We start from the raw sequence: 26,876 nt of genomic DNA, 5'->3' as shown, positions 1-26,876 counted from the left end.
TCCAGCTAACCTTGTTCCCACATTGCTTAATGTGAAGTTCTACAGATGTAGTAAAACTCATTTTTGGGATATACTACTGTGTATCTTTCCCCCAGTAACAGAATCTTAGCATCAGCCAGAGTACTGTAAGGTAAGTGTGGACGCGCACACATGCATACGCGGGTTTACGTATATGTAAGAGTTCACGCTGGTTTAAGTGTACAGTGCATGCTTATGTGCATGTGTGCGTCTGAAGGGGCTGCATGAAGTTTAATGCTGCCGATATGCTCCATGCTCTGAAGAAGAAATACTAAATCAGAAACCACTACTTAGAATGTTCATCCCTCTGTAGTATGAAATAACAACAAGATGGAGCCTTATGTCCTGCCTCACAGGACAGTAACTACTCTGGAATGATCTATGTAGAGCCAATAGAGAACTCAGCATTGCAGGCTATATTATCCTCAGAATTTACATCTCGTTCCTTGCATGCATTCTCATGGACTCCTTGGTGCTTCCTTACACAAAGAGGAATGGAAGCAGAGGTCTCCAGCATGCCACAAAACATGTGAGGAAGGCCAATCACAGATAAGGAAGCACACGTCAGACTGGCTGTGCTCTCAGAGACCGTAAGCCCCACTTTCTACAAATACAGAGATGGGAGAGGGGGATGAAGACGGCATCAGCTCACACAGCAAAGTCTTCTTTCCCTCAAAATGTTTTATGGAGCTCCGAAAGCTACTCAAGAATTTCCTTTCTGTATCAGGACAGCTACAGGCAGAAGTCTAGACAATTCTAAGAAAGTAATGAAGACATTTACACTACAACAAGTCTTTTACTCAAAGAGGCCGTATTAGAATCTACAATGACCGTAGGAGTTACAGGCTCTTTAAAGTTACAGAAGTAGACTTCTGCCAAAAAAGACAAGACTACCTGGGAGTCAGAGAGCACAGAATGCTGGGCATGCAAACGGCCCACAGTCAGTCTTGGCAAACTTGAGAAGTGGACATAATTAAAAACTGGAAATTAATGGAGCCTGATCCTCCCACCTCTGCTTTCCTCAGAGGGATTTTTCTGAGGGCCACTAGCTTCCTGGCTCACTGTGCCCTCAGTGCCCCTTTTTTGACAGACAACACGAAGGACAGGACAAGAGATTTGTCACAAGCACTTCTCACATTCCCTGCCTTCCATGCCTGCTCGGGACACATTTGTTTGCAAAGAACAGCACTGCCCCCAAAGCCAGTCCTTTCCAGAAGCAGGTGCAGAGGGAAAGAGTGGTTTCCAGCAAAGCCTGTGATGAATTATTAATTTGACTATACAATGTATTATTGGAAGAACAAAGCTCCAAGAATAAGCAAGACATCTCTGAAGAAGAAAACAACAAAGAAGAGAGAACATGCTCTGTAGAGTGTAAATACTGATTATAAAGCTACAGTAATAAAACAGCAAGGTCCTGTGACAGACATAAAATAAAGGGAAAACAAGCATCGGCAATAAAATCAGTGGACACAGACACACACACACACACACAGACAGGTGGTCATGCACACACACTGAAAACATGGTTTTGTTGTGTCTGCTTGCCCTGTGAGTAAAAGAAATTAAACTCTCCTCTCCTATCACAGGAAAAGTCAGTCATTAGCAAGCTACTAATTGCTATGACTGTGGTAAAACATTAACTTTTGAAGGAAAGTATAAATGATGGTATGAAGGCTGCCTTAAGATCTAAACAGCATTAACAATACAAGGAAAGCCAGATAAGATCACAACACGAAAACTAAGAAAAAGTTCCTGAAAGAAAATCACAATGCAAGGCAGGGTGTGAACGAAGCTACTAATGACCAATAAAGCACGAGTGTTCCAGACACACAGAGAACTTCTGCAAACAAAATGACGAACGACCAAAAGAAAAACTGCAAACAAAACAACAAAAATCCCCAACCTTTCCAAACCAACACACACACATACACACACAAATCCTTTAAAAAAAAACTTCAAAAAAAATGTTTGAGCATGCCTCTCAAAAGTTAGGAAAGACATATGTTCAAACTCTGATGCAGCTAAGAGCACAACAGGGTATCATCCCTCCCTGTGAATGAATCAAATCTCTTCTATCTAAAAAGAGCATATTTTTGATGTGGTTGTTTTGAGACAGGATGTGGCCATGTTGTTCACAAGCTCATACAAATCTTCTGCCTCCACCTCCCAAACAATGGTACTACGTCACACATCACCATGTCTGCTTCAATTGGCAAAACTGAAAAACAGGACAGTACGTGTTGGAGCAGTTGTAAAACCACATAATCTCAGATAACATCTGCATATGCTGAGTAACTTCAGTCCTCAGTATACAATCAAAATAAAAATTATAGTTAAGTATATGAATGGCGTGGATAACACATTCATAGCACCAACTTTTAATGGTGAAAAAAAAAAACACAAACAAAAAAACCCTCACAACCCAAATGCCAATTACCAAAATAATGAATGAACTGTGACTAGACTACAGTTAGACACAACAACATAGAAAGATCTTGGAACTGCTTAATTAAATATAAAAATAAGTTCTAATAGATTACATATGCTACAAAACCTTTAAAACTAAAACAGTGAGTGGCACACACCTTTAATCCCAGCACTCAGGGGGCAGAGGCAGGCAGATCTCTGAATTGAAGGCCAGCTTGGTTTACAGAGAGAGTTCTAGGACAGTCAGGGCTACAGAGAGAGACTGCCTCAGAAACAAATAAGCAAACAAGCAAACAAACAAACAAACAAAAAGTGAGTTTTAACAAAATGAAACAGGACTACATGGTACAATGTGTAAGCATACTTATATATGAGGACTAGAGACAGGAAGGGCAGTTATGATCTGACTAAAATAGATGTTTTCTGTGAAAATGACTGTCAAAACAGCAACCAAAACTACAGCCTAGACCACCTCAATATCTACGAAAGTGAGTCTACTTGTTCAAATTTTCTCAAATAAGCTGGGGTCTGTCTGTCACCCCAGGAAGCTGAAACAGATGGGTCCCGTGAGCACAGGCAGGCAAGGCACACAAGGGTGATGTTTCCAGATCCACTCTATTACAAAGGGCAGAGGAGAAAGAGGAAAGAAAAGTTAAACATTTCTAGCCAAGAAGAAAAAGCAGTATCTACTTTAAGTTATTTGCATAAATAACTGACAAGGAGAAAAAGAAACCTGTGTGGTAGGATGTTATAGTTTAAAATACGTTGAACGTCAAAGCTGTATCAAGGGACCATAACTGGTGACTATTAAAGTTGTTGGAGAATGACTCCAAAGAATCATCATTAAGGGCTCTCTCTCCAGAAAACTGACCAGGTCATGCTCCTGACATTTTGCATACCATTACCAGGAATTCTGGTATATTTAAGCCTGAAGTTCAGAACTCTTTAATTAAGTGAATGTTAAATCCTTTATCAGATGTATGTTTAAAATTGATGGGCCAGGAACTTTGGTTAAGACAGGGATGTCTGGGGCCCTGGAGCTGGCTCAGCAGTTTAGAGCACAGGGCTTTTCCAGCTGACCTTGGTTTGACTGTAAGCACTCACATCAAGCAGATGATAACCGTCTCTACTTCAGCTCCAGGAAAATTCACACATCTGCATCTGACACCTCTGGCCTCCACAAACACGAATACTCATGTGCACATAATAATGTGTAAACATACGCAAATATATAATTAAAAATCATTAAAAGGAAACATAGAGGTCAAAATTCAAAATGGAAGTTGAACAAATAAATAGGTAATTGTGGATATCTATCCATCTATCTGCTGTTAAGCTAGGGACAATCAAATGGTAGTGAAGCCTGCCTGGGGGGTAGGGAGTCTGTTGATCAGACTGGAAATTCTTTACAGAAAACATGTAAGATCTGAGTATTGAGATATGAGTAGAAGACAGCTAGGTGATAGGAGATAGGATAAGTTGAATAGGAAGTTTCAAAAAGGAAACTATGTAAACAGGTAAAAAGAATAAAAAGCTAACATACTGTGACAACTGCAGGGAAACAGAGAGGTTGAGAAATGAAGCCAAGTAGCAGGAAGAGTTAGATAAAGATGGTCACAGGAACAACTCAAAGGAGGTTTATGTCAAAGGCACCAAGGCTCACTGATGGACCTGAAGCACCAGATCAAGGAACATGATGAGTATTTTATTTGTAAAGATGATCCTAAGAGCAGAGAGGATTGGAAGGTGGTGTGTCTCCATAAGGGAATGGCTGCACGAGCAGACAGAAAGGTTTAAGAGAGGAGACTGACTAAGCTCTCAGCTAGATTTGGGAGCCGTGAGGAAGCACGAACTGCCAGACAATTTGCAGGACTCTGTGTGAACAAACGGTGAAAGGAAGTAAGTACGGCAGGTCAACAGCACAGCATCAAGGAAGTTGTATGGTATTGGAAAAGTTAGTTCAATTTTGAAAATATTGTAATTAAAATAATCTATTTATATGTAGCCAATAAGCAACTGAGATGCTAATTGAACTATCACTCAAATATTTATTGAACACCTTCCATTTTCTCAGGTGTGTATTACAGGGTACCTGACGTAACTCAAGGGAGGAAGGAGTCATTTTTTGTTCGTGATTGGGTAAATCCACTGATTTACATCTGACAGAAGGAGTATAAAATGTTTTAAAAGTGTTTTGTATTTTATTGAAAACAGTGTTAACTAAAAATGAACACATGATTAAGCAACTACCATATAATCCTGTGCTAATTATTTATCTTTACTAATATCATTAATAAAATAAAAAAATAAAAATATCATTCCAAATAGAAATGAGTTTTAGTTGAATCTATAGTACATGACTGGTTATGTCCTCTTTCTAAAAATGAGTTTGCCATTATAAATCAGAAATTATAAGTATGATTTGATCCATGACTTAAGTAAATCTTCTAGACACAACAGTTAAAGAATAGCAATGAAATTCTGGGAAAACTCTTGTCTCCTTGTGTAAACTGTGCTGCTGATAAAAGGAAAAATGTTCAAAATGCTAAAAAGACAGTCCTATGGCAGGAAACTAGAGAACTCTGTAGCTGTTTATAGATAACTGAGCGAAGAATTATCAAAAGAGGAAATCTTTTAGTTGGCAGAAACCTCTTCTCCTAAGTACCTAGCAGAATTGTACAACTAAGACACATCTGATCAATTCACCCAATTCCAAATCATATCCAGAAACAAAGAAAATACACAAGTCAAAATAGGAAAAGTCAACACTGTTCAAGGACAATTGTAACCCGCGTGTATTCTCAGTCTCTCTTTGCACCTACATGTGTATGATTTCATAAACTAAACATTCATGGGGTGCTACGGTGACACATGGAGCTGTACCTCCTTTTACTCATAAGATACAGCAAAAATTACAAGTTTAACGACTTAAAATTGCATCTCTATACTACAAGCAAAAAGAAAAAATTTCGTTTCAGTTTGTATTTTAATTGTTATAGAGACTGTTTTTGTCAGGCTGTAATCTAGTAAACATCACAGATCATTAAAACAGACAATTATAAACTAGAAGGCGAACACAGGAGGAGTAGGATGTTAAGGAAGCTGAGCAGGGACAATGGGAGACATGACAAAGAGAGCACAGAAAAAGGTGAGCAGAACAGGGTGCAAGCACAGGCTAGCGAAATGGAGAAGGAGAAGAACCACGTTGTTCAAAGCAATGTTTCTTTAAATAACATAATGAAACTTAATACTGTGTACTAACTTAAGAAAAAATCAAAAATAGCCATTCATAAATGAAGAGGAAAAGGTCAAACAGTAAGGGGAAAGGAGTGCTTTTAATACTGAACAAGAAGATTAGGAATGGTGTATCCATATTTCAAAAAGGATAATAAATAATTATGTCTTTTTGTCCTGGGATTAATAATCACTAGGGAAATGAAAGGCAGAACTCTAATGAGACAACGATTTGAGACCAAGGCCATCATGCGCTGATAGTAGATGTGTAAAACAGAACAGTCATAGTACAAAACAATGTGAGAGGTCTTAAGAAATTAAAGATACAACCAGTCAGTGCATGTTCCAATAACTCTAACCTAAGTGTAAAACTTAAAAAAGAAAAAGAAAAAAACAGGAAATTATCTAAAAGTCACGAATGGAAGGATTTAGCCAGATATGTACATACATTCAAAACAGGAGCTAAGTATGTAGTGTCAATAAAGGTAGGGGCATACACTGGGGTGCTGTTCCTCCTTAAACAGAAGGGAGTTCTGACAAGCTACAAGACAGGTGACTCTGAAAGGCACAAAACCTGATGAAATTAGACAACACTTACTTGATTCTATTGCTTGTATTAGATTAATACACAGAATACAGATGGTTTTCCTTCTGGTTCCAATTTATGAGAACCTGTTTATCTGCCCTTAAAATACAGTTTATATCTAAGCCTTTGATAGTTAATATTTTATTACTTATCAATTTCATTGTGTGTGTTGTGTGTGTGTGTGTGTGTGTGTGTGTGTGTGTGTGTGTGTACACATTACACAAGTATGGGGATCAGAGGGCACCATCCTGTAGGAATCTGCTTCTCTCCTTCCACCATTGGAATCCCAGGAACTGTACTCGGGTTGGTCTTTACCCACGGAGCTATCTTGCCAGAAAGATTTTCTAACTTTTGAGTATATGCAACAAAATAAAAGGTTTCTTGTATATAGGAACTATTTTGGTATTCATATTGCTAGGCTCCTCAAGATTGAAATAAAAATAAATATGATAAACACATATCTAAAGTGGGCTAAAAAGCTCGCTATTAAAGTTATTATATACATGTGCTACCAGCAGACATGCAAAAAGAATGCTAAGGAAAACTATGGCCAACTTCATCCTCTGTGGTTCTTCGCAAGTGGTGATTCTAAAATATCTCGGTGCATCTAGTTCAGTCTGTTCACACAGTACAGAAGTCCCTGGGCGATAGACCTGCTCTTGTTTCAAACAGGCCAGAGCATCTGAATGAAAATCTAAGCCAATTCTTTCAAAAATAAAGAGGTAAAAAAACAAGTTGAATACAGTTTAAAGATATCTTACTATTTTGATTTCTTTTTGATTCCTTTAGAATGAATTCATACAAACTCGGAGGGTTTTTTTTTTTTCTGTATGTAACCCTCACAACACTGCTTTTAAAATGCTTTCACTTCTGTGCACGATGCTGTGTTACAAGGTGAAAATACGTAACTGTCTCAGCAGCTTTTCTGAATAGAAACCACTTGTTTGTCTACATTGGTATAAAGCTAGCTTACTCCTAGGCAAGTCACATGTCAACTTTTAATGTCCTATGATTTTTAAAAAGAAGCCAAACTGTTTACTTCAAAATTGTTACCAACCAACCAGAGCTCCCAGGGACTAAACCACCATCCAAAGAGAACACATGGATAGACCCATGGCTCCAGCTGCATATGTAGCCGAGGATAGTCTTGTTGGGCACCAATGGGAGGAGAAGCCCTTGGTCCTGCCAAGGCTGGACCCCCCCCCCCAGTGTAGGGGAATGTTAGGGTAGTGAGGCTGGAAGGGGAGTAGGAGGTGGGGGTGCACCCTCATAGAAGAAGGGGGAGGGGATGGGAGACGGGGTTTGTGGATAGGGAAACCAGGAAAGGGGATAACATTTGAAATAAATATCCAATAAAAAAAAACCCACAAAATTTTTGCCTTTGTTGTATGAATTTCATCTCAACATGTAAAGCAGTTCTCTGATTATTTTTTCACTCTCTCTTAAGTCCACTCAGAGTGATTTGATAACATGGCATTTTAATATACTCATCAAAATTAGAGGTTATATAACTGGTTTCAAGTTTTATAATAGCAAGCTGTTAAACAGATTCAGCTTGTGACATTTTTACTTAAATCTGTTGGTGATTACAGCTGATGAGAAACATTAATAAATCCAATAACATTTTCTACACGGTTATTTTTAAATGTCAGTTATTGCTAATCAATAGACTTCTGTTCTCACTGATCGAATGGCTCACAACATGGTCACAATGACTGAGTTTTAGATCTCTTTCCAGGTCATATCCACAGAAAGCTGGATCCAGTGACGCTCTGTGCCTTCACATTTCCCCGAGGAGGACAAGGCCGCTGTGCTACGTAATGGCTACATTTGTACTTCAAAAGCACATGATTAGTGGTGATCTTCAGTTTAGGTAAAACCCTCAAATTAACTTGCTTCCTAATGCCACTAACATCTGCTATTCAACCAGGGCACTGCCCACTCAAACAGTATTAACTCAGAGACAAGTTGTTTTATGACAGCTGTCAATTGGTCACTGGACTACAACTTTAGATATAAAATTTTTAGTGTTTGGTGGTTGCTGTGGTTAAATTGTGATAATTTACAAAAAAAAAAAAACCTTAATACAATAGTAAGGATTACAACAGTGTTAAAATTCCAGTAAAATTGCTCCCAATAAAAAAAAAAATGCTATGATTTTAATTGGAAACTATATGCCAACCATAAAAGAATTCACACTGACAAACATGCCAAGCCAAGCCTCCAGAAACGTTAGTTGAAAAGCTCCTTTCAAAAAATGGAAATTGTTACAAAGCATCAATTTACTGCTCATATTATGCTATTCACTCGGGATTTTATGGGGAGAACATGACAAGAGTTACAGAAAGAATATTTTTATTTTAGCATTTGAAGGGACTTCGGATTTCAAAGGACCGTGTACATATGTGGTTGTTTTTATACAATACGTACTGCTAGACATGGCGCACGGCTCTTCAAGGAGTAATTAAACGCAAATTAAAAGGTCTTTGATCTCCATAAGACTGGCTGGTGAGAGAGTCACATCTCAGAATGCATCCTGACAGGGTTGGCCCTCGCCCTCTGAAATGAGCCTCAGCAGGAGCCCTGTCCAGAGGCCACTCACGGGCCAGCCCTTCCCAACAGTGGGCAAGGCTAGTGGGCTGGGAGTGGCAGATGGCTTCATTTGTTGTGTGTCTTCTCTTAAATGTGGGTGACTTCTGCCCAGACAGGAGATTTCTGCACCTGCCACTTCTACTTCAGAAAGCATCAACTTTAGTTCAGAAAGAACGTGAAAGGGGGAAAAAGTCTTTTAAGTAGGCTTTAGCCACTGAATAGAATGCTCTAGTAGGCTGGGGTCACTTTGTTTATGATTATCAATGCTTTCCAACTAGTCTTCACATCTCCTGTTCCTTAATTTCCTTTAAAATTAAGCTCATAAATCTTTGAAAGCATCTCATTTAAAAAGTCTCAAAAAGTATAAACCATATTTATAAATGTTCATGTTTCTTTACTGCCTTAATGAATTAGTATGAATAAAGTCACATGTAAATATCTGAAAATCTACTACAATTGAAATAATAATACCATAATAAATTGATTTCTTAGTTTTCTATCACAAGCCAAATTTTCTTAAACTGATATTTAAAACACACCCTGTGCAGGGCTCCAATATGATGTTTCACATGACCTTTGAGTAACCTTCAAAAACAGAGAAACTCAAGTTTTAATTTAAAGCAAGCCTGTTTGTTTCCTTATGAGTAGATGATCGATAAGAATTCATGGTGATAATCAAAGCAAATACAGTCATCAGTATTAGTTTCACATACAGTTATGATGTGGATAATTTCCTGATAGGTCCTGCACATCATACACAGATTCTGCACATCAACTGACAGTGCAGACCGAACTCTAGGTGACTTCAGAAACCCTGAAAATGATTGATTGTTGCTGTTGGCTGCTAATTAAGATAAAATCATCTTTACCAGAAACCAAAATATATCAATAATAATCTTTAAACTTCTTCATATGCATGTAGCTTAGGCATGAGAGCACAAATGTAAAATCTACTATCTCCTACCTACATTGTTCATAAAAAACAACATAGTCTGAACATCTAGAACATTTTATAGGAATACTGTTATGGAAAAAATGAATCTTTGAACAGATTGGCATTACAAAGCAGTGGTTTTATATGCGATGAAAAGCCAACTGAGAGAGATTTGAGTGAGGGCTGATCACCCTAACTAGTCACCAAAGACAACATAGGTTTGGAGATCATATTCTCAGAACATATAATGGTAGAGGAAATAATAATATAATAAACAGGAAAGAAAGATTTCCAATCCAAATATTCAACAAAAATCAGTAAGGTACAAACCATAAAGGATACGTAGTATCTTTTTCTAATTCAAGAAGACAATTCATGTAGAAACTTGCAGTTAGGCAATTGTTACAGGTAAGCTTCTTTGGTTAAGTGATTTAATATCAGAATTATAGTAGTCAGATAAAGTAAGCAACAGTTCTCTAGTACTTCACTGATCATCAAGTGGTAGCCTGCTTGGTTCTGGACTGTGCTCTAGAGAATATCACTGACAAGTCTGAGGAGTTTCCAGTGGAAGAGGTCTGGAAACTGGTCGTCTAGACTACCACTGAAGTACAGTGAGAAGAGCTAAGGAGACCACACCTTCCCCTTTGGAGGTTCGAACCCTGTGAGTAGTCAAAATTATCTGTTAACTAAAACAAGAAAAAATATACAGTGAATCAAGTGAATCAGGGTTATCATCAAGAGTTTTATTTTGTCAATCTTAACAGTGAACTCTACTTTTTAAAAAAGATTTATTTATTATTTATTTATTTATTATATACAAGTACACTGTAGCTGTCTTCCCTTCAGCCCCTCCCAAGATCCCGCCTTCAAATTCTAACAACGCCCACATTGCCTCAGCTTCTCCAGTGATTACTCATTATTACTGGTGTACACATATATTCTCACAAAGACCGGGGCAGCAGGCGGGGAGGCCTAGAGCTGGAGAAGGAGCTGAGAGATTGCATCTTATTCACAAGTTGGAGACAGAAAGAGCTAATTGGGAATGGCATGGACTTTTAAAACCTCAAGGCTCAACCCTAGGGACACATCTCCAAAAATGTCATACCTCCTGATCCTTTCCAAAGAGTTCCGTGACCTGCTGCATACTGAGCATTCAAATATATAAATTGATTTTCTTCACACTCTTCAATTACCTATAGTTCCTTGTCCAAGGGTATGAACTCTGAGACCATCTTATTGATTTTAAGAGGATCACGAATCCATCCTTGAAGGAAATCCCATAAAATTCTGGAATTGATATGCTGACTTCCTTAGAAGAGATCTATGCAGATAAGTATGGATTTAACAACACTGCATTTATTGAACAGAAATGGATGGGAATCTGTAAAGAAATCTATGGACTGTTTTCTGACATTCCTAGGAAAAACTCTACACCTATATTAAACATTCCACAAAGCTGAATGACTGATTAAAACTTCAATGAAACTTTTTAATTCTAACAATCTAAGACAGCAAATTGTAATGTTGCACATCAAAAGCCAAATTCTCTTGGGTTAATCTAGATTATCATTTACTGCTCCTCTTTTTATTTAACCTAATACTCCCATGATTATGAAATGGATTCTTCTGGAATGTGTAAAACAAAGAAATTCAAATTAAAGGGGGAAACCTGTATGCCTCGTAATGGGTTTTCATAAAGAAAAAAATCATGATTCAACAGGGCTGGCAAATTTCATGACCTTGTTTCCCGTGTGTTCAGAGTAACTACAAGGTACCAGGGAAGACCAAGCATATTGGAAACCCTCCTTCTCCCCCACATGGCTTGCACAGGAGAAGGATTACTCATGGTTGTGACATGAGGCTTATGAGTTATGAGACACTGTTGTCATTCTTTCTGTGAATTATGACTCCTGGTCATATGGCTTTGATATCAATTATAGGGTTCTTCACCTCACATTCAGGTATACAATGGTGTACCCTGATCCAGTGCAATTCCTTCTCTGAGACATCATCACGAAGCCCACAAAGGACCAAACTTAAGTTCATCTTGAAGGTTATTCACTTACCTGGAAAGAGTCTTTTTCCCTTTAAATATCGCTCCTACAATCTTATTCAATTAACAGTTTCTGTGGTTCCCCAAGCTCAACAAAAGGATGTATAAGCAATTCAATGTACAAGTCAATCATGTTTAGGTTTTGGTGTGCACACTTGTATAATTTCATATTTACATAAAATTATTCCCTGTATTGAATCTGTTTATTAAACAGGAAGTCTTTTTAAAAAATTAAAACATTTCCCATGCTATATTAAAAGGTAGACTAAGATACATTAAAATGAAAAATTAAAGTTGCTGTATCACATAAAAAGGAAATATATGCTAGAATAAATATATGTTTCCTTTTTCTCTTGTAAAGTTAATGATCTAGTTTCAGGCCAAGTCCTCCCGATTGAAAGTCTACAATCTAGAGGGGAGCACCCTGTGTCCAAAACCTCGTTTCACCATTGCCTATCAGCCATGCCTATCACTTCTGTCAAATGAAGTGGTAATGAAGCTGTGTCACATGGGTTGTTATAAGGCTTTTAAAAAGCCTAGGCCATAGTCTGATGCGTGTTAGGTATTAAGAGAGTCGAGTGTGCTGTGGTGTTAAGTTCCTTTTGTTAAACATGTCAGTGTATGTGAGTTTTCTAAGATTACATTAATTACATTACATTTAAAACCTTTTAAAAATATTATGTACAAATGTCCTATATGTGTAGACTTAAAAAGTAACAGTGCTTATCAGAATGAGGTCAGGTCTGTTTAGAAAATATTATTACAAAAAATCTGGTGCCAAGGCAACTGTCGTCTAAAACAATTCATGCTCCAGCACCTCTCATGCTTTGTGATATTTAATTCACTTAAATGTACAAACACATTCTTTGGAAAATACAGCAATATTAAGTAGATTATTCATTTATAATAGCCTAAAATTCATCCACTGAGAAATTAACCATTTAAATGCTATTTAATGGAATCATTTATACTGGCCCGCCTTCACATATCCTACACTGACTTTCCTCAAGAAAGGCTTGTCCTCAGTCATCCCGGACATCGGCCCCTCAGCACACAGTACAAAGCAAGTTTCCTTAATGCCCATAAGCGGCTGCTGCACCTACTCACAGACGCACCTCGGTATCTCCTCCTGAGAGTCGTTTACTTATCAGACTTCCTATAAGATCTGCGTGCTTCCTGGAGCAGCCTACTTCCACATCTCTTCCCTCTACACAAACCACCTTGCTTCTTCTGCAGTAGGCCCCAATCCTCAGATTACATATGACTATCCTGCTAACCTCTGGCTCCAAGAAATTAACGTGAGACTTCATTCCCTTGACAGGGCCACATCCAATGTTCATGCAGCAGTTACCACGGCAAAGTCTGGGAATGCAGAGAGTGGAGGAGAAGAGGCAGCAACCAAACACAGACTCACAGCCTGTCAGGAAAGTAGAACTGTCATCTCACAGACTGTAACCCTGAAAGGTCCCTGCAGACCACACTGGCAAGAGGGCACTTTAAAAACTGGCTTCTTTCTGCCTGAGAACCCACAACAGCTGCTCAACCTTCCACACACGTCAGGGTTACAATTACAATCCACAGAGTCTTAGGGCATCTTTTCCTGTCCTTTTACCCCTTAACAAAATCCTGCACATCCCATGCTTTTCATAATTTTTCAAACATCCTTTCTAAGAGAAGACACACTTTTAATGAAAATCAGCTGCGATTGGTTCCCGATAGCTGGCTATCTTCCTATATCTGTCTCCAGTCTCTTCCTCTACAAGACAGAAAGTTGTCAGGAAATAGCCCTAAATCCTTCACCAGCTTGTTACAAACACTTTTTGAGTCACTAAATAACAATTTAGATGAAGTGGGTTAAAAGATGCATATACCCCATAACAAAAGATTAGAATAAATGTATATGAATCTATACATTTACAAAACATATAATATGTGATGAGTGCTACTTCAAATGAAGAACTATTCCAGGTTCAGTAATTCAATTATTTAGTTATTAAATAATTTATCAAAGAGGTGTCACATTTCTAGGCATTGACTCATGCTGGAAATACAAACAGCTTAAAAATCACATAGTAGTGAATGACTCTCAAAGGCAAGTAAAATGCTTAAACATAAAAGTCCATGATATTATTCTGCGAGAGTGCAGAAAAGAGTGGGAAAAGCTATGAAACAAACCCAGAAGAACTCACAAAGATGTCCATGAGGTAGGTAGGTTTTGAAGGGAATCTTGGACCATCACGCCTGTATGAGAGAGCTGAGGCAGAGGGGCTCAGGCAGGGTGAACTATGGTTACTGTGGGGGAACTAAGTCAAGTACTGTAGTAGCTGATGACTCAGGAGAGAAGTGGACTCTTTGATGGGCTCTACAGATCTCAAGGAAGTCTTGGGAATATCCTCAGGGGACAGCACTTTCCAGCAACTGACAAGAGTGGCAGTGAGGCACAAGGCACTGAGACTCCGAGGAAGACAGACTTGAGGTAGACGTGGGCAAGAGATGGAGTCGGGGCGGCAGCTATAGAATACAGCAACACAGATAACTAGAGAATAGCATCCAGGCCCAGGACACTCCTAGGAAGTGATATTATCAGGCAAAAGGTTTACACAGATGAGCAGCAACTACAGGTGGGCACTGTTGGCGGAACTAAGTATGCCAGTAATGAGGCTTCGCCTGAGGAAGTGACAGGAAGACAAGTTTCAGGAAGAAAGAGCAGGCAGCTAGTTTTGGACAAGGCTTTAGGTACTAAGCATGGATTAGGTCTCTATGGGACACGCAGGCAAGAAGAGAACGTACGAGCCTAGTGCTCAGACGGGACATCTCTGAGGCTGCAGATGCAGATGTGAACATCAGGACCGTGCAGCTGGTAGCTAAAACAAAAAGAATTAAATAAAATTCAAAGCAGGGATATTTGAGAAAAGTAATGTTAACTTCACATAACAGCATACAGCAGGCATGCTGTGTGTCTTGTCAGAAACTGTCAAATACCATGTTTAGAAATACTGTGTTTATCCACTAATACGCAACTAACGGCAAACATTGAACATTAAAATATAAATATTCTAATTTATATTCTCTTACTCAGATTAAAAAGTAAAGCATGGAAAGGGAAATGATTGGAATCAGATACTCGACTGAGAAACCTGTGACGTCCCAGCTTTTGTTGTAAGTTGTGAAGAAGTAAGTGCTTTGGTAACCTGCACAAGAGCCGGAACACAGTACACGTCACAGTAGTGACGGTGTAAAGCTAAAAGAACGAGTAGTGGAAGGTCACAGAGATTTAGTGATTGATGACGCACTTCTCAACAAAGAAACTTTTGTCTTTGCCAGAAAGAGAGCATTCCAGAAAACCACAGCCAACCACAATGCAGATCCGGGGGACCCAGTCTTTCAGTGGATACATGTACATGTTCATGTTCAGTGGATACACTCCCTGACCTAAGGCTTAGAAAACATGGTGGAAAGATTGCCAGGAATCGGGAGCTTGTTCTGAAGTTGTATTTCCTAGTAATGGCAGAAGCTACACCTATAAGGCCCCACCAACAGAACTGCCTGAACATGAGATGAACAAGGGTAACACTGACAGACACGCCACAGTGGATGGGGGTAGGGTGGGTAGGCCATGAGTCCTCAACACCAAGTACCACAGGCAACTGAGGAAGGCTCGAAGTGGGAGACAGTCCTCTCCAGGGCACTGACTACCAGACACCAAACTATCAGCCCTGAAAACACATGTCCAAGTTACTTCATACAGATGAGCAGGTTATACTTAGGAATACAATGTATAGTCGTACACATATATACCTCTAATAAATGCTAATGAAGGAAGGAGGCCATCAATTTGAAAGAGAGAATGGAGGAGTATGGGAGACTGTAGAGGGAGGAAAGGAAAGAAGGAAATGATTTAATTATACTTTATAATCTTTAATGTAAAAGGAAAATTACTGAGCAAAATTAATCTAAGAAATGAAAGAGCAGACGGTGTTCTAAAAGAGTTCTACAGATCGGATACTCCTTACGCTCCTCTTCACACTGTCAATTACAAGTTTAAGAATGAGAAAGGCAAAGGACACAGGTATAATTCTTACTAAGTCCAGAGTCTCCTCCGGTGTGAGGAAAGCAGTGTTGCTCACTGAGTGACTAATGCTCCTCTTTATCCCCCCAGTGCAGCTTACCTGGACTTTAACATGGCAAATTTCCCACCTTTTAGTCAGAAGAAAATTGTAAGGATATGTTATGAATAGGCCCTTTAGTAAGCAGTAAAATGAGCAAATCAATATTTAGTCTCAGAGCAGACATTCTTTTCAGCTTTATCTTAACAGACATGTTGAGACTTTACTACATGAATATTTGTTAAGGTGTCAGTTGCACAACGATGACATCAGAGAAGAGGCAGAACAATGAGCTCTCTGTTCAACACGCATGTGATAAAGAGGCTGTGGCCACAAGAAATGCTTCTATTTGCAATCTTATAAGAGTAGTTCTAAGTAATGTTGGATATTTTAAGCAAGAAATAAGTGATTTTTTTCTTTCCCCAAAGGAGGCAGTATTTTGGCCTAACTTTAATTAGGAGGCTGGACCTGAAGCTTTGGGCTGGGCAGGAGCTCTACCATGGAGCTACATGAGCAGCCCTTGTCGGACTCCCTGAATTTAGGCAGTGAGACAGGCTAAGTGCCATACTGCTCATGTGATACCATAACATACAACTAGTCTGTGTATCATTCAATTAGAGGAAGGAGGGAGGGAGGCAGGCAGGGAGGCAGGGAGGGAGGGAGGCAGGGAGGGAGGGAGGCAGGCAGGCAGGGAGGCAGGGAGGAAGATAGATCTGCCTAATCATTCACTGAGAACGTGAGACAGTACAGGTTAATAATTCTCAATCATGAGGGACTGATGTTAGATTCTAGGATATTCGCTGCCAAGCACAAGACCCAGAAACGCTCTGTCTGCAAGCCTGCTTCCCCTTTTATGTATAAGGCCAGTACTAGTATCTGTTGCAAAATGATTTTATAAGAGTCAGGCATACAATTCTGGATACGTAAGAATTTGAGCACTTAAATTTATCCTACTGTTTATACCTTTTCCTATAGCATGCCTCATCTTACACATTGTATATTTAATTATTATTTTTACTGTCTACTGTCCCCCATTAGAATGCGTTGCTGCCTAGTTTTTCAATGACTTGTTTTAAAGAACAATATACTACACACGCACACACACACACATACACGCACACACACACACACACGCACACTCACTCATTAATGAGACTGCCATATACTATTCAAAGTAAAATATATAGAAATACTACTTTTACTCAGACTAAATGTTTCTGTGGAATCAAACTAAAAGACTCTTTATTCCAGTGACACACAGTGACACCGAGCACCAATGTCTGCCATAAATTAATGACTGACTATAAATTAATGACTGACTATTAAAAAAAGAAACAAACAACCTCTGATGTCATACCTGGAGAATACTTTGATTCTATAATTCAAAAAGAAATGAAAGTTGAAACCTACATTAATCTACAAAAAACTGGGTTCCATCCCAGATATACAAACTTATGTAAATAACTAACTAACTGGGCCTGAGCTAGATCTCCAACTGCAGCTGAGGTGAGGAGGTTAACACACCCAGGTCTCCGCGCTCTAACTCCAGAGCGACACAAAGCATTTAGGAGGCTCTGTGCGTCGGCAGTGGGAAGACCCACACCGGTCCCTGAGCTGGTAACTAAAATGCACTGAATTACAATTTTACAAAACAAGAGTGAATGGGCCGACCCAACCCATACGCCTCAGTTATTTCACTCTGAGTGGCTACGTCTGCCGACTACTGCATCACCGCTTTAGCCTCACCTGAAAACGCTGGCGACCTTCAAGTTTGAAATTTTAAAAAGCTTGGAGGATCTATGACTCGAACTTCAATTTAGGATGCTTATTCTTTTTAATCATGAGGCTAGCTCTATAAAGGAAAAGTCAGTCACACAGAAGGCCCACTTAAGAATCAATCCTGCCTCATCTAAAATTTGTTCTATGGAGGTCAGTTTTGAATGCGCTTTCCTCTATTAGTACGATTGTGTCATAAAAACCATAATGACACTGGTCTTAAAGAAAAGAAAAGGGCTGGAGAGATGGCTCAGCGGTTAAGAGCACCCGACTGCTCTTCCAGAGGTCATGAGTTCAATTCCCAGCAACCACATGGTGGCTCACAACCATCTGTAAAGAGATCTGATGCCCTCTTCTGGTGTATCTGAAGACAGCTACAGTGTACTTATATATAATAAATAAATAAATCTTTAAAAAAAAAGAAAAGAAAAGAAAAAATGCAGCGATCAAGTGATCCCTAATGATGCTCTGCTATCCTCACAGACCAGGGTCTTGTTCAGCTCTACCTTTCATCAGAGAAGCTTCCTCTTCAGCAGATGCAAAAAGATACAGAGAGCCACAGCCAGACATCATGCAGAGCGAGAGACTTTGAACACTCAGCCACATGTGGAATGCCTCCACATTCCCTCTCCATCAGAGCTCAGGGAACCTCATGGAGGAGGAGACGGAAGGGTGGTGAGCCAGAGGGGTGGACACCGAGACGAAGGCCCTCTGCACCAACAGGAGCACCGCTCACATGAGTAAACTAAAATAAATGCACAAGGCAGGCAAGGCGTTATTTATAACACGGGCTGTGTAGTGTGGCACATAGGTTAGAACGCCAAGGCCAGTATATAGATAGAAGGACACACTGTGTAGGACGTTACTCTTTGGATCTAGAAGTTGTAAATAATCTTGACTTAACCTTAAGAATATTATTGGTTAAAAAAAAAAGATCTTAAATATATAGAATATTGGTAGCCCTGAGGCAGCTTTATCAAGAAAGCACATTTCCCATGTATACTACATGATATAGGATTCATGTAAAAATAACCTTTAATATTTATACATAAAAATGTTGATCCACCAAAATAAATGTGCTATATAATTTAAACCACAGTTAAGGAAAGAATGTGGCGGTCGTTAAGATGGGATGGTAAGTAAATCTAAGTGTGTTCACGAGCACACAGCGCTGCTCTGCAGTGCTGATCAATGGTTATTGGCTTGAAAGGGAAAGACAGAAATAGCAGAAGCATATTGTTTAAATGACATGGCGAAGCTTCAAATCGTCTCCACCAAGACTCAATTCTTTTCTCCCAGTTTTTCCAGCTGTTCTCTTCCAATTAAGTACTCTTCATTTCAAATACACTTAATTAGTTCCATTGATCATACCCAACACTTAGGAGGCTTTACCCGTGTGCTTCTTCCCTTCTGTGAGGCAAACACTAACAAAAGCCACTAGGTTTAGCTTTAAACGTCCTAAACAACATTCATACCTCATTCATTCGCAGCCAAAATTACCATTTCAGAGACAGTCACCCTGCTTTTAGAAAAATAGGAAATTATATTTTGCATTTCAACTGATGATAAATGATCAGATTACTTCTAAGAATAACTCAGCTACATACAACAAAAATAAAATTAAATAGCTAACCACATTAACCTAAATACATCAAATTATGTCATGACATAATTTTTAGGTATTTTATGAAGAGGTATTATTAGCAATTCCTTTAAAATAAGCAAAAACACTACTTGAATTTTAGTTCACAGGCATTGGACAGCCTTTGTTTTTGCAGCACTGGGACTGGACAATGCTGCTCATCCCCAAATAAGACTGTGCTCAAAGCGGGTTTTTCTCGATGCATCTACAATATTTTTCATAATGCAATTTATATAGGATTCCAGTCAATAAAAAGAAATATGGTTTTCTTCTAAACTGTCACAAAAATCTATAGCACAGCTTAATCAAGTCACACAGTCTAAAGGCAACCTGAGCGATCAACAGACGATAGATAGCGTGCTCGCTGCTCTGACAACATGTTAACGAAAGCCTTCTTGGTTATTTAAAGTCTTTCGATATTGAACAATCTCGTTTCTAGTACCCATGGTATGGAGCAAATAAATCAACTGACAAATGCCATTCGTCACACATGTTTAGCCAAATTAAACAGATTAAAATACACGGTGGGCAGCACAAATGAATTCACAAAGGAGATTTACAGTAAAACTGCATTAAACTGGTAAGGATAAGTCATGAGCATTGGTACACCCTCGTGAGTGTGTAATTGTGTTATCCAAATTTTTAATTAATTTCTTAAAGTTTATTTGAGGGCTCACAGTGATCTTTTTTCAAGAATACTCACTGATCTGTTCTACTACTGCAAAGTTCTCCTTTGCAAGAAATTAAACAATTACTTTTTACAAGGAAGGTCTTTAGCTTTCTAGGTGTTTAAGATAGAATATTTCCATAGCACTGTTTTTAAAAAGCAGTAGAAAGAAGCTAGAACGTATCTTCTTACTTAAAAAGCACCTGCAAATGAATGATTTTCTTTAGCTGCTATTGAAATGAACTATATTGGTAAATGCTAAATGATTTCTGAAACTTTGGAGGTTCCTAACAGCATTTATATTTAAATCAGATGATATTTTCACCAGAAGACTTACATGTTAAAAGCAATTAATTGGTAATCCAATTCCAAGTGTATATGAACCTCAAGATTATATACACATAAGTAACATTATAGACTAGGCAGGCTCTAATTATATATTTAGAAATCTATATCCATATATTCCCACATATATGTATATGTGTGTGTTGTATGCTTATATATATAACAAAGAAGAAGAAGCCATGGCTTTGAAAGAGAGCAAGTAGGAGACATCAGAGGAAAGAAAACAAAAGGAGGAAATGTTACAATTACTATTTCAAAGAATAAAAACTTGTATTAAAAAGTAACAAGGAAACCCCATCATTTCATCTCATCTGTTGCTCTCCTATTTAGGCAAAATTTATTCAAAGCCATTGACTAAGGGTTCGGCTCTGAAACACAAGCTCAAGACCGAAGGAAAACAATGAGCTTTCAATGCCTGCCCAGTAGAGGCGTTCAGGTGATTACAGTAATAGACTTGCTACATATTATTATGAAAGAAAGACAATTCTACTTTCTTTTTTTTTATCAAAAATTTACTCTTATTTTCTGGTCATATATTTTTTTAAAATTTTAGTTATTATTCACTTTTAATAATAATTAGAGATTTTAGTCATATTTTCAACTACTTTTATGCATTTGCAAACGATCAACCAAAACAAAAACAAAAACAAGAAAACCCCACTTTAATTTCAATAAAACTATCCAATCTCTTTTTATCCTCAGTACATTCAAAGAAATTGAGCACAATGAATGTAGAGATTCATCAATTAAAATTAGTCACAATGATTCAAAGATAGGCTACCTACGTCACGTGTGCACTCTGTAAAAGTTTCTATCTGCCTGGTTCCATGACTGGAAGCACAGGTCAGTGTCTGACAGCAACTATAACGCAGCATTCACGGCTTAATCTCAGTGCAAAGAATCTATGTGCATTTCTCATGCAGCCTGTACTGCATACATTGTTACTACAACACAATTACTCTTGAATTCACGTTTTAACTACAGAGCCTTCCACAGCCTAATGGACATGTATATTCCTCTACATGTCCAAAACTTTGTAGTGATCCTAGTTTTACAATTAAAAGACTTCCAGAAAAGTAAGGGCCCAGCTCACAGGCTCACTGTCACAATGACATGTGCCATCCCGGACCAAAGCAACAATTCCACTTCAATTCAAGTTTCCTGCCTTCCATCCCAAACAAGGCACAACCCCAATAAATGAGAACAGTTTGAAACACTGATCTGAGCTCCAACACTTCTAGTACTTTTCCCAGGCTTACCAGTGGTGATGTCATCGTCCACGAGGTCATGCTCTTCTTCCTGGACTTTGGCTTCTGGCCCCGAGGCATCTGGAGCAGCTGCCATAGTCTGCATGGCTTCCGCCGTGACTCCAGCTAAACAGGTAAGAGTGACAAGATTTCACTTTACAAAATGAGAGAGTGAAACTGTAAAACTTTCATTTACTCTAAAGGTAACATTCAACAATGTACATTAATAAACAAATAAAGGAGTGAAGTATTCACTTCTGCTCTTTTATTTATATGGGCAGATGTGTATAGGTATAGCCTGTATTTATTTTTAACCAACAGCCAAGAAAATCAGACACAAAAGCTGATGTAAATTACATTTTTATTTGATTTCTTTCACCAACACTCTTGCTACACTTATGTTACCTGATTTAGATAGAATAATTCATCAATCAGAAAAAAAAGGTAAAATAAGAACTAACTGAAAGGTTTACTCTCTTCTGTGTTAATACTTGGGGACGGCAGGCAGGTGAGGAAGGAGGAGGAGTTGGCCTGGAGACATGCATTGCCTCCGAAGACAAACATTTCCAGATATAAAAGAAATCAATTATCAAATTGAACAGTGTCCATTCTGCTAGTCCACACAGACATCTTTCCCCTCCATAACCATATCTCCCTAAAGATATATTCTGGTGTTAATTTCCACTTACCACATTATTTCTAAGTTGTCAATGGAAAGTAGACTTTATAGTGTTTTTATATGACTATCATCCGTCCATCACGGTTACTATAGAAGTGGAAATTTCTCATCAAGTTTTTTAAAGATGTTAATATTTGCTGAAATAGGAGCCATCCTAATCTTTTCAGACTAAATACTAGAGATATTAAGGGATTGCTTTTCTTCTAAGTGTACTGCCTTACATGATTTCCCAGGCTTACCAAAAGCAACCAAAGAGAAAGAACCTTAACTTACTCACCACTGTGAGTGACGCTAACCAATTAGAGGTGAGCACAAGACCTAAAACCGACTACGGAGAACAGAGTGATACCATTGCGGTAGCATCAGTTCATCTCCCTTTAAAGGGTGGGGGAAAGGGGAGAGGCAAAGGAAGTAAATAACCAAGGGAAAGAAAATGGCAGTAATAATGCCAAAAAATGGCCCCCAATGAACAGAAAATGACTGTGATACCACTCTACAAAGTACATTTATATTTGAGTTCAAAAGATCAGTTTTAGCATGAAGGAAGGATTTATTAGAAAACTATTAATTACTTAATCAACACTAGCTACCTGAAAAATAAACTCAAAGATGATAAAAAGGAAAAAAACCCACATTTCTAAAAGGACACATTGTTCAAATGATTTTAAAAAATCAAAGATCATTTTCTCATATAATTGAATTAAAATATAACCTTTGAAGTCTCATTCTCATTTTTGCTAATGGTCAGTAATTCTGAAAACAATCAGAGAAACTGGAAAAAAGATATTTTAAAAAAACAGTCTGGGCCGCCATGATCACTAGTGTTCCCCTTTCCCATGAAATTAAGAGATTCAATGAAAGTGAAAGTTGTGGCTTATAAGTAAACCATTTATACTCATCCTATAAACCAGCAAGACAAAGTTCTCAACGTAGTAGCAACACTGTTAAGTTCCCTGACACCCCACATCATTTCATTACAAGGTTTGCCAGGAAGTAAATTCCTGGGACAAGGAGGATAGTATTACAGAACATCACAGCACAGCGATGAAGAACCAGACTCATACAACTCAGGCTGTCAAGTTATCCTTGGAGCTTGAGAGCTGTACAAGGCACTCAGCCCATGGAAGACATTCAGGATTGTAGGTGGAGTTTAAAGAGCGAGCACAGACATCTCAATGGAACTGAGGTCGAAAGACCAAAGACTTACATTGGTTCTTTGATGGATGTGTTTCAGAAAAAAAGGGTTATAAAACTTGGAATAAAAGCCAAATACTACCAACTAAGTTGTCTCGTGAATAGAAGGTGAAATATCCTTAATGAGATATTAACAAATGGGGGTTAGGCATAATGGTGAATGAATGCCTTTAATCCCAGTTCTCAGGAAACAGATCTCTGTGAGTTGGAGACTAGGCTGGTCTACATAGTAAGTTCAAGGCCGGCCTAGCTACATAGTGAGAGACCCTGTCTCAAAGGAAGGAAGGAAGGGAGGGAGGGAAGGAGGGAGGGAGGGAGAGAGGGAGGGAGGGAGGGAGGGAGGGAAGGAGGGGAAATTAAGTCTACAATATATATAAATGTTTATATAATGTGGTCAAGAAGAATTTACCTCAGGGATACAAATCTGGTTCAGTTTAAAAAGCCAAATAGTGTAATCCAAAGAGTGAGCTAAGCGAAATCAAGAGGTCTTAGTAATTATTTGACAAAAATTGACATTTCTTTTTTTTTATTGGATTTTTTTATTTACAATTCAAATGTTATTCCCTTTACCGGTTTCCCAGACATAAGCCCCCTATCCAAACTATAGGAAACCAGAAATTGGAAGGAATTTCTTCAACTTGTAAGATGTCTAGGAAAACCTGCAAATGGCATTTATATTTAATGGAGGAAGTCCAATCCCTTTCACTCTACAATCAGGAATACACGAAGATTACACTCTGACCATATTTGCCTTTTTAACAATATATGAAAACTCTATGAAATACCAAACAGAAGATAAAATCTATGCACTTTGAAAAGAACAATGCAAACTGCTCAGTGTGGTGTTTCATTTCGGCTACTGACTTGACTGAGTTCATGTACACATAGCTCTTAAGCCGCCTGGGCTTTCAGACTTAGACTGAGCCCTAACATTAACATTTTCCCAAAGCTTCACCGTGCACATCACCTACTGTGAGACTTTACCTATTTGATTGCACGAACCAACCAATTCCTCTTAGTTAATCATCTCTCATCCACCTACCTACCTATTCATCCATCCATCCATCACTCATTTATCGATCCTGTTTCTGTCTCTCCAAAGAACACTGACTATGCATACTATTCAAGGATAAAATAATTGCCCACGTAAAAAATCCAGAGAATTCTAAAAGACAACTACAAAAGTTAGTGTTACAGAATTAAAGATAAAACTTGAATCATTGTTACTACCAACACCTTGAGGCCTCTTTCTGCAAAAACTCTACAAACTCGAACCCAGCCTCCTCCCTCTGACACATTCTAATCTCATGGCCTGGTCTCCCCCGAACTCCCCTTCCCCTCTCTAGTGTGTGTGTTTGTGTGTGTGTGTGTGTGTGTGTGTATGAATAATGATGCATGCAAATTACAAGCTACATCCCAAATTAGCAGAGAATATGGAATATTTGTCATTCTGAGTCTACTTAAATTTATTATCACTTAATGTAATTTCTAGATCCATTCCATTTGTTTGAGAATTTCATCATCTTGTTTTATTTCCAGTCCAATAAAATTCCGCTATACTACTCTTTTGGAGTAACAAGGACCTGGTACTGATGTGTACTATGAGGCTCTGGTGAGGACCTCGTGGTAAGTGGTATATTACAATCCTAACAGCAAGAGTGAGGGAAGAAAGATTATATGATGATACAAGACAGGGCAAGCATCAGGTCCCATGAGAACTACCTCAATCACTCTCAAAGGACATCACCAATAACTGACCAGCCTCTTGTGAGCCTCACCTTCGCAATGCTCATCCATCTCTCAATACTACTACACTGGAGAAAAAGCTCTTATATATGAATTATTAGGAAGAGAGTATATCCCAACTAAACCATACATCTTATACAAAATTAACTCAACTCAGTTATGGTCTTTAAATATAAAATATAAAACAATGAGAGGTTTTTAAATTTAAAAAATCATTGATCTATAATCCACATGAAGAAATATTGATTAGCTGGGCTTCATCAGGATTAAAACAAGTTTTGCTCTGCAAAAACCCTCTTAAGAGAAAAAAATAGACCAAGAAACAGACAAGAATAGAAAGAATTTTTTTAAATCACATATTAAACAGGAGACTAGTATGTAGACCGAATACGAAACTTCCAAATCTCACCATTGAGTAGCATTCCAATTACTCCCAAATATTAAACAAAGTTTGCATATGATCCAGCAATTACTATCAGGAAATGAAACCATGTCCTCATGAAAACTAACCCATGAATAGACACAGCAACACTATGTACAAAAGCCAAAAAGCGGTGAGACTGTAAATGGCCAAAGTGACACAAAATCATAATATAGTTACATAGTGGCATTGCCACTCGGCAATGCAAGAAGACGGAGCTCTAATAGCAGCTGCTGTAGACCCACTAGAAACTTAAAGAAATGGCCTCATGCTATTTATATACAAAGACAAAGACAGTGAGATCTACTGAGATAGAAAGCAGAGAAGTGGGCTGGAGAGATGGCTCAGCGGTTAAGAGCACTGACTGCTCTTCCGGAGGTCTGAGTTCAGTTCCTAACAATAACCATCTGTAATAGGACCTGATGTCCTCTTCTGCTGTGTCTGAAGACACCAACAGTATACTCACATAGGTAAAACAAGTCTATAGGAAGGAAGGAAGGAAGGAAGGAAGGACAGAGGGAGGGAGGGAGGAAGGGAGGAGGGAGGGAGGGAAGAGGAAGGAAGGGAAGGAGGGAGGGGGTTCGGGAGGAAGAGAGAGACAGGGAGAGAGCGAGCGAGCATGCATGCATGCAGAGCTGCGCACTGGCCTACGGATGAGCAGGAGCGGGCATCATGGAAGATGCTGCTGAGTGGTGGGGATGGCTTTCAACAACTGCGATGGTGGCTGCACAACTGTATAAACAGCAAAAAGCTCTCCAGATTGTGTGTGTTTGGAAAAAGGCTAGTAAATGAATTATATTTCCATAAAGCCAGTCTGGATTCCTAAAATTCTGTATCAGCCAAGCTGCCCCATGCCACTGTGTGTAGACTGTGGGTACTCCCCAAAAACAGATGAGGAAAAGGCTAACAGAGCATTCATACAGAAGCAAGGTGAACCCCCTGAGAGTTTCCTTTGCTCCGGATCACATGACCTTTTCTTCACTTCGTTTTATTCTTGTTTTGACCCAGTGTCTTACATAGGCAGGCATTTGCTATGTAGTTGAGGATGATCTCGAACTCCTGATATTCTTGCCATTATTACCTCCTTAGTGCCAGGACCAAGGAAGAAGATAAGCACTCTACCAGCTAAACAACATCATCACCCTAAGATTGCATGCTTTAAAAGATATTTAACTATAGTCCTGATTTTGCCTGAATTTGATTTATATC

The 26,876-nt window shown here is 38.7% G+C and overlaps 1 protein-coding gene across 5 annotated transcripts in view; it reads right to left on the bottom strand.

Annotated features, from left to right (window-relative positions):
* The window catches only part of Wdr7 (WD repeat domain 7), a 283,068-nt gene that overhangs the window by 129,489 nt on the left and 126,703 nt on the right, over nt 1-26,876 (bottom strand). For all 5 annotated transcript variants that reach the window (XM_017601032.3, NM_023975.2, NM_001395078.1 and 2 more), the window contains one exon: nt 21,640-21,753. In XM_017601032.3, the coding sequence (XP_017456521.1) occupies nt 21,640-21,753 (114 nt within the window). The remainder of the gene's footprint in view (nt 1-21,639; nt 21,754-26,876) is intronic.

Source organism: Rattus norvegicus, chromosome 18, assembly GCF_036323735.1.
Source record: "Rattus norvegicus strain BN/NHsdMcwi chromosome 18, GRCr8, whole genome shotgun sequence".
In the NCBI taxonomy this organism is placed as follows: Eukaryota; Metazoa; Chordata; class Mammalia; order Rodentia; family Muridae; genus Rattus; species Rattus norvegicus.
This window is presented reverse-complemented; position numbering and strand designations above follow the sequence as displayed.